This window comes from Myotis yumanensis, unplaced genomic scaffold (genome assembly GCF_028538775.1).
Source record: "Myotis yumanensis isolate MYYU_CA2020_CCGP unplaced genomic scaffold, mMyoYum1.0.hap1 SCAF_3, whole genome shotgun sequence".
NCBI classification, from domain to species: domain Eukaryota; kingdom Metazoa; phylum Chordata; class Mammalia; order Chiroptera; family Vespertilionidae; genus Myotis; species Myotis yumanensis.
This window is the reverse complement of record NW_027223754.1, coordinates 86,659,395-86,672,457: the sequence shown is the minus strand read 5'-3', so window position 1 is coordinate 86,672,457 and position 13,063 is coordinate 86,659,395. Positions and strand designations below refer to the sequence as shown.

Here is a 13,063-nt window from a genome sequence, read left to right as displayed (position 1 = left end):
CTTAAGTCAGGGAAATTGTCAGTATGGATGTATCCACATACTCATTTATTCAATAGTCACTAGAGACATGTTAAAGATTATTTTTTATAAAAACTAAGTCAGATTTGATATATATAAAAATATAAAGTTATGAAATTATAAAGTAAAAGTTTACAATGAGAATTTTAAGTTTAGATATTATTATTATAATTCAGTCCTTATGTGTAAATTACTTTGGTCTTTTGCTTTTTTAAACGTCCAGTTTTGGTAAGAGCTATAGAATATATTCTAAAAATAATTTTGAAGTATGATATATGCTAATCTTTAATTCTATTATTTATGAATCCTCATATATTTTCATTTTTAAACCCCACCCAAAATATAATAACAAAAGCCATTAAGAAAAACAAAATTAAAAAAGGACACACATGTAATATCCTTTGTAATACTTTAAGCAATAAAAAAATAAATAAATAAATAAATAAATAAATAAAATTAGTATATAATTGTAAAGTCATCTATAAATTATTTAGCACAAAATCCTGAAAGTTAATACAATAGCTATATAAATACAGAACTGTGAAAAAATAAATGCATATAATAAGTACCGGAGGAAAAAATAGTACAGCTATATAAAATATACAAGTCATGATCAAATATAGCTGTAACATATTTGATTATGGCTCTATGTTGTACATTATTTTTAAAAGGGAAGTTCGACTCACTTTCTATTTTCTTGATATGAGACTGCTAAACCATTAATAATCCCAACAAAGCCCAGCCAGTGTGGCTCACTGGTTTGAACATTGACCTATGATTCAGGAGGTCATGATTCAATTCCCAGGTTGGGGCTTGATCCCAATAGGAGGCATACAGAAGGCAGCCAATCAATAATTCTCTCTGATCATTGATGTTTCTATCTCTCTCTCCCTCTCTCTTCCTCTCTGAAATCAATAAAAATATATTTTAAAAAAATAATCCCAACTAATACTGATGGTGTAGAAACTATGAGAAATAAGCAACCCTGCATCAGGTAGGTTTTGCTAGATGCATAGGAATGGTACAAAAATATGTCTGTAATAATATACTTAAGAAGTTATTAAAAAATACCATAGAGGTAAAGAATGATATGAAGGAATTCTGGTTAAAAATAGTAGAGTGAAGTAAAAAAAAAAGAATCTCTCTCTTCCAATCTACACTAATAAAAGAGAAACATGCAAATTGGTGTCACTCTGCTATGCCCACCAGCCAATCAGGATGAGTATGCAAATTAACCCAATAAAGCTGGCGGTTAATTTGCATATGCAGGCACGGAGTGAAGACTGAAGGCTCCGGCCCCAGCAAAGACTGAAGACTGATGACGACTGAAGACTGAAGAATGAAGACGACTGGAGACTGAAGAGGCTTGGCTTCTCTGCTGCAGCCGGAGTGGAGAAGCCTCGGGGCTTGGCTTCTCCACTGCGGCCGGAACGAAGACCTGGGTCCCGGGTGCCAGAGGACAACCGCTGCCGGCAGCCAGGGGAAGGAAGGCCTATTGCACAAATCTCTTTGTGCAACGGGCCTGTAGTCCTATATAATAAAAGGCTAATATGCAAATCGACCGAACAGCAGAACAACCTGTCACTATGACGCACTAGGAGCCAGAAGCCGGGCTCATGGCTGGTGAGCGCAGCGGCGGTGGCAGGAGCCTCTCCCGCTTCCGTGGCAGCGCTAAGGACCCCTCTGGGGTCCCGGACTGCGAGAGGGCACAGGCCGGGCTGAGGGGACCAGGCTGCTAAATGTCATGTACCAGGCCTCTAGTATCTAATAAAATAAAACAAACAAATATACTGGTTAAGTGTTAGCACCAATAGCAAATTTGAGATATACTGACACCAAAAGTATCATTTCTTTTCTCTTCTAACTTGGAGAAAGTGGAAATTGTTGATGAGAAAAGGGTAAAATGGAGGAAAGTAAACAACTATAGCTAACTTTCTGACAAACAAAGATTCCAGATTGGGAAACAATTTGAATCCCAACACAATTCTGTTATGGGAACAGGATATAACTGCCACTAGAAGTGTTGTTTTATTTTTTATTCTAACAAAACTCTCAGAACATCAAAGACACGTAGCAGCCCTATCCAGTTTGGCTCAATGGATAGAGTGTCAGCCTGCAGACTGAGGGGTCCTGGGTTCGATTCTGGTCAAGGACACATGCCTGGGTGGCAGGCTTGCTCCCACGTGGGGGAAATGCAGGAGGGAGCCAATCAATGATTCTCTCTCATCACTGATGTTTCAATCTCCCTCTCCCTCTCCCTTCCTCTCTGAAATCAATAAAAATATTTTTTAAAAACAGACACGTAGCATTCCAGATGAACTCTCACTTTCTCCCCCTCTGACTAAAAGTCTAAAAAAAAAAAAAAAAAAAAAAGCCTGCTCTCATAGCCTTTTGGAGGAACACAAGTCACAGATAAAATGCAAAGTGAGTAAAGGGAAATTTATTCACACCACATCAAAGAAAACAGAACTTCAGGTCAGGGTTGCCCACATGAAGTTCTAGTTACATGGGGGGAAAAGCACAGAGATTATGCAAACATACTACAGAAAAGAAGAAATATAATCACAACAGAGAAGTGGGGGAAATCAGATAAAAAACCCCAATCTAAAAGATAATCTACTGGAAGAAAATGTCCTGAACTAACTTACAAAACAAATTTTATAAAAACAAGGAGCTAGACAACCGAAGAAAAACCTGAGAACCAAAAAACACCATTACAAACATAGTTTAGCTCAAAACAGACGGCTTGAGATAAAAATAGTCAATACATAAGAAAAACACCAGCTGAGGATCCTTAGAGGGAGAGGGGGTGGAGGAGGAAAGGAACAAACTGAAGAACTTATATGCATACTAGAGGCCCAGTGCATGAAATTCGTGCACAGAGGGGGTTTCCCTCAGGCCAGCCTGCACCCTCTCCAATTGGGGACCCCTTGGGGGATGTCCGACTGCCGCTTTAGGCCTAATCCCACCAGCAGTAGGACATCCCTCTCACAATCTGGGACCGCTGGCTCCTAACTGCTCACCTGCCTGTCTGCCTGATCACCCCTAACTGCCTCTGCCTGCCAGTCTGATCACCCCTAACTGCCCTCCCCTGCCGACCTGGTTGCCCCTAACTGCCTCTGCCTGCCTGCCTGATCGCCCCTAACTGCCCTCCCCTGCCGACCTGATCTCGCCCCAAACTGCCCTCCTCTGCTGGCCAATTTGGTTCTGTTGGTTGGTTTCTATGCAGCGTCAAAAGCTCCGCCTGCTAGGCAGCCATTGGCTCCCCACAGCACCCAGATTTGGTTCTGATTGGTCGGTTTCAATGCCAGTCAACATCAAAAGCTCTGCCTCCTTGGCAGCCATTGGCTCCCCACAGCACCCAGATTTGGTTCTGGTTGATCGGTTTCAATGCCAGTCAGCATCAAAAGCTCCGCCTGCTAGGCAGTCATTGGCTCCCCACAGCACCCACATTTGGTTCTGATTGGTCAGTTTCTATGCCAGTCATCATCAAAAGCTCCGCCTCCTTGGCAGCCATTGGCTCCCCACAGCACCCAGATTTGGTTCTGATTGATCGGTTTCAATGCCAGTCAGCATCAAAAGCTCCACCTCCTAGGCAGCCATTGGCTCCCCACAGCACCCACATTTGGTTCTGATTGGTCGGTGTCTATGCCAGTCAGCGTCAGAAGCTCTGCCTCCTAGGCAGCCATTGGTTCTTCACAGCACCCACATTTGGTTCTGATTGGTCGGTTCCTATGCCAATCAGCATCTCTGGGCCTATCTCTGGGCCTGATCAGAGAGGTGGGCTGAACAGCAGCCCCCACGGAGGCCAGAAGAGCCCGGCTGCTGGTGAAGCTCAGAAAGAAAGAGGGAGAGACAGAGAGAGGCAAGTACTGATCAACAGCTGCCACTGAGGCTGAGGATCAGACCCTGACTCTCTCTCTGGGTCTCAGTCCCTGGGCAGTCAGTGCTGGGTCGCCAGGCTGCAGCAATGACTGAAGGACTTCTGTGTTGGTCAGCCTTCGGTTGTGATTGGTCGTTACAACCCTGGCCTTTTATATATTAGGATATGCATAGCCCATGGACATAGACAATAGTGGGGTGAAGGCCTGGGGATGGGGCAAAAGTGGGGAGGAGGAGATATCAATGGGGGAAGAGGGGAGATTCCGGTAATACTTTAAACAATAAAGATAAATTTTTTAAAAAAGAAAAACACTTCCTAGCAGGTATGACTCAGTGGTTGAGCATCAACCTATAAGCCAGAAGGTTTACAGCATGTGCAGGAGGCAACCAATAAATGTTTCTCTCTCACATGGATGTTTCTGTCTCTCTAAAATCCACAAACAAGGGGGTAAAGGGGAGAAAAGGGAGATATCTATAATACTATCAATAATAAAAAATATTTTTAAAAAATCAATAAACGTATCCTCAGTAAGAATTTCAAAAAAAAAGATTATATAGATTTTGGGTGTACATTTCCATGATACATGTTCAGTACATTGCAGTATGTGCCCACCACTCAAAGTCAAATCATCTTCACCATATATTTAGTCCACTTTAACCTTTACTATCCCTCTACCTACTTCCCTCTGGCAGTCACCATAATGTTACTAGTATCTGTGTCTATGACTTTAAGTTTTATATTCCACGTATGAATGAAATCATATGGTTCTTAGCTTTAGCTGACTTATTTCACTTAACGTAACATTCACAAGGTTCATCCAAGTGGTCACAAATGGCAGTATTTTATCTTTTCTATGGCTGAGTAGTATTCCATTTTATTTATTTACATCTTCTTTTACCAACTATCTTTTGAAAGACAGCTGAGTTTTTTCCATTTCTTGGCCACCATGTCTTAGCCCCTTGTTGGAGCTGTTGTTTGAAAATATCTTCTCCCAGTTGGTTGGTTGCCTTTTTCTTTTGTTGGTGGTTTTTGTTTTTTTTTTGCTGTGCAGAAGCTTTCTAGTTTGATATAGTCCCATTCATTTATTTTTGCCTTTAATTCCCTTGCCTTCAGGATTAAATCCATAAAATGGTCTTTAAAACCAAGGTCCTAAGTTTAGTACCTATGTTTTCTTCTATGTAATTTATTGTTTCACTAGAGGCCCAGTGCACAAAATTCGTGCACTATGGGGGTGTCTCTCAGCCCAGCCTGCACCCTCTCCAATCAGTATGTGGTGGGCACATACTGCAATGTACTGAACATGTATCATGGCAGTCAGACATCCCTGTCACAATTCAGGACTGCTGGCTCCCAACCACTTGCCTGCCTATCTGCCTGATTGCCCCTAACCGCTTCTGCCTGCCAGCCTGATCACCCCCAACCACTCCCCTGCCAGCCTGATCAACACCTAACTGCTCCCCTGCTGGCCCGATCACCCCCAACTGCCCTCCCCTGCTGGCCTGGTCACCCTTAACTGCCCTCTCCTGCAGGCTTGGTTGCCCCCAAATACCCTCTCCTGCCAGCCATCTTGTGACCACATGGGGGCGGCCATCGTATGCGAGTGCATGATGGTCAATTTGCATATTACTTCTTTATTATATAGGATATCTTATATTTAGATCTTTGATCCATTTTAGTTTTTGTACTTGGTGACACACTGTAGTCTAGTTTCATTCTTTTGCATATGGCTTTCCAATTTTCCCAACACTATTTATTAAAGAGGCTTTCTTTCCTCTATTGTATGCTTTTGGCTCCTTTGTCAAAAATTATTTGCCCACATACATGGGGTCTTATTTCTGGGTTCTCAATTCTGTTCCATTGGTCTGAGTATATGTTTTTTTGGCCCATACCATGCTGCTTTGATTAGTGTTGCTCTATAGTATAATTTGAAGTCAGGTAGTGTGATACCTCCAACTTCGTTATTTTTTTCTCAGGATTGCTTTGGTTTTTCGGGGTCTTTTGTCATTCCATACAAATCTGATATTGTGTTCTATTAGTTTAAAAAATGTCATTGGGATTTTGATGGGTATTACATTGCTTTGGAAAACCCCATAATTTTAATGATGATTATTTTTCGATGGGTTTTGGGTAACTTTTCTGTTTTTCTTTGCATTTTTTTGTATTATTCGAATTCTTTTTAGGAAGTATACATCATTTTTATAAAATCAATAAGATTATTCTTTAGAAATTAGAAAGAGAATAGGAGTGGATATTAGAAATGAGGTATTTCCAATGTTGCTTCCAATATTAGAATTACAATAGGACTTGCTAATAATTAACAAGCCACAGAAAGAATTGTGGTTGATAGGGAGAGAGGGGAGGCAACATTAAATTGAATAAAACTTTGAACTTAGTCCAAAAGAATAATCAATTATTACACCTGAAACATTATCATGTAACAAACATAATGACTTTACCTTTAGCTAGTAAAAATGTGATCCAGGAAACTTTTAGCACCAACACAGAATTTATTTCAGTAGATATCCTAGTAAACAATCAGAAGGAGAAAAAAAATTTTACTATAGCTTTCTAACTATACCTGATTCCATCCCACACACACTTTTTTAAATGCAGACTTGATTATATACTAGAATACAGTCCATTTTAAATGCACAATTTACACATGTACTTATTACTTTGTCTCAGTTAGTGTTTATACCAAGGTAATATTGTGCCCATAGTAGTAAACATTTTATTTAAAAAATTGAATTATGCACAGGAAATAGTATACTATACTGTATTTAGTTTCCAGTTACTTAATACTTTTCTGCTCTTTGTTTTCTAATGAAAATCAACATAGTAAGCAGAAAAATAGAGGTTTGGGTTATTCTAGTTCACGGATTCATTCACTTGTTGGAATTAACAAGTGAAATTAATGATTAATAGGGTTAATAAATATACAACTTTCCTTTATATTAATCATCTTCAATACTACTACTTGAATGGGGCAGAAAATCTCAATACTACTCATTCTTTTCCCAAAGGAAAACTCTATAGAGATCTTACATGGGTATACTGTTGGAACATATGTTATAGGTTAAAAAAATAATTTGGAAATTTTCATATAGGTTTTCATACTTATTTTTTACACAAAAATTATGTGCCTGGCCCTGGCCAGGTAGCTCAGTTGGTTGGAGCATGATCCAGTACACCAAAAGGTGCAGGTTCAATTCTAAGTCAGAGTACATATATAGATTGTGGGTTCGATCCCTAGTCAGGGCATGTATGGGAGGCAACCAATTGATGTTTCTCTCCAACATTGATTTTTGTCTTTCTCTCTCTCTCTCTCTCTCTCTCCCTGCCCCCCTCTCTAAAATCAATAAAAATATATCCTAGGGTGAGGATTTTTAAAAAGAATATGCCTATAATAGAACCTCAATGAAGATTTAGTCAATGAATTTGCAGTTTTCCCACAGTTGATGATACATTGCACTGAAACAACTTCCACCTTATTAGTTCCCCCGTATAGTAAAAGGCAAGTACTTCATATGATTTTTCTTTATGAGAAGATAAATAATCTGTTGGGCTTAGATCTATAACCTTACTTTATGAAGAAGCATGCTATAATCTATCAAACTAACCCAGACATTATCAATATATCTGGGATCACTCCAGAAAGATCTTTCTTAAAAAAAAAAAAAAAAAAGGTGAAAAATAACATGCACTGAACTACTTACAAACTGGTTGGCTGTGTCAAATATATAAGTTCACATGTCCTGAAAGGAAAAAATAATTATATTAACATTATGGCTTTTTAAAAAGTTACTTTGTAATATTTTTCATAATTTAAAAATCGATTTTTATCATGCTTTATTAATCTTATTTAAGAAGTATATGTTTTTAAAAAATCATAGCATTATAAAACAAATTTAAAGTAGGTTTTTCCAACTATGCATTTCACACACATCATGGTAATATCTAATTACAAAAGGAATGGACTTCATATGTGCATCTGTAACTCATTTGTACTTTTTTAATTGAATCTTGATCTGTTAGAATCCCAGATCAGGTTATAAAAACCTACTTAACGAATAGTCTCACTAAAATAACACAATTGAAAAGTACAATAAAACCTACTTTTTTAGGACAATGACTTCCAGAATGGCAAAATAAGGATCTTCATAGACCTGTTTCCAGTGTAATAACTATAACTGGTGAAAATTATTTATTCAAAAACATTTAAAGTCTCTGGAAATTTTCCTAAGGTTGTACAAAGCAAAAATAGAAACATTTCTTCAAGAAAATTTACTAAATTTTGGTAAGAACAATGATAGTCTGTGGAATTTAAAGAAAAACTCACTTCCTCCTCTCTATCCCAGCATCACAAAGCTCTAACATGGGCAGGTGCAGCCAAGACACAAGGCTCCCTCTCTCCTGAGCTCCCAGCCTAGGACTATCTCTCTGGGAAGTGCAAGGTACCAGCATTTTTCATCACCCCCAGCTCTGAGCTGCAGAAGGTCTATCCCATGCAAGACAAGCTGAGAGGTCTGGGGTTCCCTTCCTCCCCTCAGCCTTCATAGGACAAAAGATCCAGGAAGAGCAGATCAAAATTACTGGGGCCCTGACTTCCCTTACCCCTGTTAGCTGATAAGACAGAGGTTCCAACCAATAAAGGCAATCTGAGAAGGCAAGGCACTATGGCGCCTTCTTAGCATCCCACTCAAAGCAGAGGTGTCACTCAAAAAAGTGGACACTGTTCCCACTCTGATCTCCTGAGTAGTGGCACAAAAGTGTTGCCCAGGGGAGAGATAGACCTTAAGAACACAGAGCTCTGAAACTCTCTCCAAGGGAATTAACTTCAATTAATGTCAAATAAAGAGACATAAGTCACTGGAACAGAGTGTGGAAACAATCAAGGCTAAAAGCCCTATTGAAAATAATGGAGATTTTGGTGGTAAGCAAGTAAGAGAAGGCTGGTAGCTATATGAGAGCAACAACTTAAATCCTAGTCCATCTAAGAGAGAATCAGGGGGAAAGCTAAGACGAGCTCTCCTGAGGTTAGAACAAACCTCAAGACTGGACTCAAAGATTACTCTTGCAAAGGGAGCCAAATTTAAATGGATCAGACTAATACCATTGTAATTAACCTAATTATTAATAACAGGAAAGGAGCAAAGGGAAGGCCAGACATTATAAGCACTCTTTCTGCAATACTTGCCTGTCAGTCACTCCTTGGAACAAAGGTAATTGGCCAGAATGTGTGTGGCCACTGCAAGCTCCAGATGATTTAAAATATTTGATCCCCTAAAGAAAGGAATTCATCCTCTTGTGCTTTCAGGACCCTTCAGACTCCTGTTACTTAGGAAGCACTCTCCAGCCTTCTCCCATATCGCCCACAACCATGTGGACTCACACACACAATGGACTAATGGACTGCAACTTGCCTGATGCTGTATTGGACCCGGCTCCAACATGGAAAGGAAATTCTGGACACTGGCTTTGCTTGTAGCTTTACTGAAACCCCAGCTACACTTCTTCTATGACCGAACTAAGGGAAAGGGAACTTTAGAAACCAGGGATGTAATTCCAAGAAAATAAAGCTTTCTCCTATATGTCATCCACTCATGAGGGCCTACAGAAATGCTTATTCCTACAACCCCACTAACCCCACTTCCCCAAGGACCCCACTTCCACCAATACCCAGGGCATTGTCAAAAAATAAAGCAATCAGTTAATTAGGGGAAAGTAAAAGGTAGGTGCAATAGCAACCGAGGCAATTAGATTAACAAGAGAGATCAGAGGAAAAGATAATCAAAGAGAACCCCACTAAAACCACTATCACCTCAGAGTGACTATACACATGCCCAAGGCTACATGGAGGAGCAATATTAGAAACTATACACTATGGGATAAATAGGCTTCACTGAACTATTACAGCTAAGTCACTAGACAAATAAACAAGAAAAGAATAACAGCAGCTAGCTCCAGGATTGAGGAGAATCTATCCAGAGTTACCAAAATGTTATCAAAAATGCCAGTTTGCAAAAATTGAGTATGAAAGTGTGAACTCTACATAAGGAAAAAAGCAGGCAACAGAAACTGCATTTAAAAAACCCAGGTGTCAAAAAAAAAAAAAAAAGGACACATATGTAATACTTTAAGCAATAAACAATTAAAAAATAAATAAATAAAAGTGGAAGCACAATTACAATGTAAGTGACTAATGGGAAGAACTGGAGAAGTAATCATAAATTGATTTCTTGTTTCTTTTATTCGCAGAATTAATTATATGTCTGCCAATAACAATGAAAATATATTTACTTACATATTTGGAAAAAAAAAACCCAGGTGTCAGATTTAACAAAGATTTCAAAGCTGCTTTTATAAATATGTTTGAAGAACTAAAGGAAACCAGGCTTAAAGGAGAAAGAAATATATGCTGACAATGTCCCATCCTACAGAGAATATCAATAAAGAGACATAAGTTATTTAAAAGTAACCAAATGGAAATTTGAGTTGAAAGGTACAATAACCTAAATGAGAGATTCACTAGAGGAGCTCAACAGTAGATCTGAGTTGGCAGAAGAATCACTAAACTTGAAGATAGAGTTAAAGAGATTAAGTAGTTTGAAGAACAAAGAGAAAAAGACAAAATGAAGAGGCTCGCAGAAATGTGGGACACCAAAAAATATACCAATATATAGGGTAATGGGAGTACCAGAAGGGGAGGAGGAGTGAGGGGAAGCAGAAATAATACTTAAAGAAGTAATGGATGAAATTTTCCCAAATCTGATGAAAAACATTATTCTGTATATCCAAGAAAAAAACAAACAAATTCCAAGTAGGATGAATATAAAGAGATCTACACCCAGATGTATCAAAGTAAAAACGATGGAAGACAAAGAGAAAATCTTGAAAGCAGCCAAAGAAAAATGTTCCAACATTAACAGCTTTCTTCTCATTAGAAACACTGAGCATCAGAAGGCAGTAGGATTACATTTTCAAAGTGCTGAAAGGAAAAAAATAGTCAAACAGGAATCTTATGTCTGCCAAAATTACAACTCAAAAGGAAAATTAAAAGAAAGGCATTCCCAAAGAACATCAGGAAATGTACAGAGAGTAGATTCACCTTACAAAAAAATAGTAAATTAAGAAGTTCTTCAAGCTAAAAACTAGTGACCCAAGACGTAATTCACATCTACATGAAAAAATAAAAAGCACTGGTATAGGTAATTATGTAACTATAAAAGATTGTGTCATTGCATATTTCTTCTCCTTTCTTCTCCTAATTGAAGTAAAAGGCAACTGTATAACACTATATATGTAATTGTATTGTTAGGCCTATAACATACAGAAATGTAATGTATGTGAAAACAGCAGCACAAAGAAGGTCGATGGGATCAAAACTTTAGTGAAATAAACAAATGACACTAGATGATAAATTGAATCAATGGGAACAAATGAAAAGAATAAGACATGGTAAATAAGAAAGTTAAAATAACAAACTCTATATATTAGTAAAAACACTGCTCTCCTTTATACCCTCAACTACTTCAAAGACATACAACTCAAATGTCTATAAACTGATGGAAGGATAAATAAAATCTATAGTTATACAATGGAATATTATTCCATAAGAGTAATGAAATACTGAACTATGCTACAACATGGGTGAACCATGAAAATATGCTATATGAAACAAGTCAGTCACAAAAAAATATATAAATCAAAAATATATACACAGAAAACTAACATAATAAAAAACAGTAATAAAAAGTGAATTTTTTAAATTATAGAAAAAAATGTTTAATGTCAAATGTATTGTTTTTCTAGTTATCATTTTGTAACTTAATATAACTAAGAATAAAATTCTCTATAGTGAAGATAATTACATTCTGTATATATCTGTGCTATCAAATATGGTAGTCACAAGCACCTATGAATAATGAACACCTGAAATGTGACTAGTCCAAATGAAGCTGTGCTGTAAATGTAAATTACACACTGAAATATTAAAAAATACTTAGAGAAAAAATGTAAAATATCTCTTTAATAACTTTTATATTGGCTTTGTGTTTTCTTAATGAAATGTAATTCACATAACATAAAATTCACTATTTTAAAGTCTATAAATTCAATAATTTTTACTATATTCACTTTTTTAAACAACCATCACCACTATCTAATTCCAGAATATTTCTATCACCTCATAAAGAAAACTCAATACATAAGAGCCCTTACTCCCCACTCCCATCACTTCCCACTCCCTGGCAATCACTAATCTACTTTCTGTCTCTATGGATGTGTTTATTTAGACATTTCATCTAATGGAATATATGGCCTTTTGTGTCTAGCTTTTTTCACTCAGCTTTGTTTTTGAGATTCATTTATGTTGTAGCATGTAACAGTATTTTATTCCCTTTTATGGATGAATAATATTCCATCATATGGATATATCATATTTTGTTTATCCATTCATTAGTTGATAGACATTGATATATCATATTTTGTTTATCCACTCATTAGTTGACAAATATTTGGGTTGTTTTCACTTTTTGGCTATTGTGAATAATGCTATGAACTTCTGTGTACAATTTTTGTGTGAATGATACATGCTGAAATGAGATATTTTAAGATATATGGGTTAAATAAAATGTTAAAATTAATTGCACTTGTTCCCTTTTACTTTTTGTCACATAGCTACTAGAACATTTAAAATTCATGTCTTGTACTGTATTTCTTTTTTTAAGTACATTTTTATTTCATTTTTTATTATTATTTTTAATAGATTTTTATTGATTTGAGAGAGGGGGAGAGAGGTAGAAACATCAATGATGAGAGAGAATCACTGATGGGCTACCTCCTACTGGGGATCGAGCCCACAACCCTTGACTAGAATTGAATCTGGGACCTTTCGGTCTGCAGGATGATACTCTACCCACTGAGCCCAACTGGTTAGGGCCCTTGCACTGTATTTCTATGAAACAGCACTAATATTGCTAAAAATAGCTTTAAAAAACTACTGTTTAAAAAGCCCTTAGCATGTTCTAGGAGACAAGATAACCAGAAAGCATTATTAGGTATATTTTACAGATTGAAATTGAGGTTTAGAAAAGTTAAGTATTTTACCCTAGGACATAGTTTTAAAAGAAAAAAATAATATTCATACATGATTTGTTTAGT

The 13,063-nt window shown here is 37.3% G+C and overlaps 1 protein-coding gene across 4 annotated transcripts in view; it reads right to left on the bottom strand.

Annotated features, from left to right (window-relative positions):
• RB1 (RB transcriptional corepressor 1) overlaps window positions 1-13,063 on the bottom strand; it is a 203,191-nt gene that overhangs the window by 132,217 nt on the left and 57,911 nt on the right. For all 4 annotated transcript variants that reach the window (XM_070409052.1, XM_070409054.1, XM_070409049.1 and 1 more), the window contains 2 exons: window positions 7,618-7,656; window positions 6,358-6,425 (listed from right to left, as the gene is read on the bottom strand). In XM_070409052.1, the coding sequence (XP_070265153.1) occupies window positions 6,358-6,425; window positions 7,618-7,656 (107 nt within the window). The remainder of the gene's footprint in view (window positions 1-6,357; window positions 6,426-7,617; window positions 7,657-13,063) is intronic.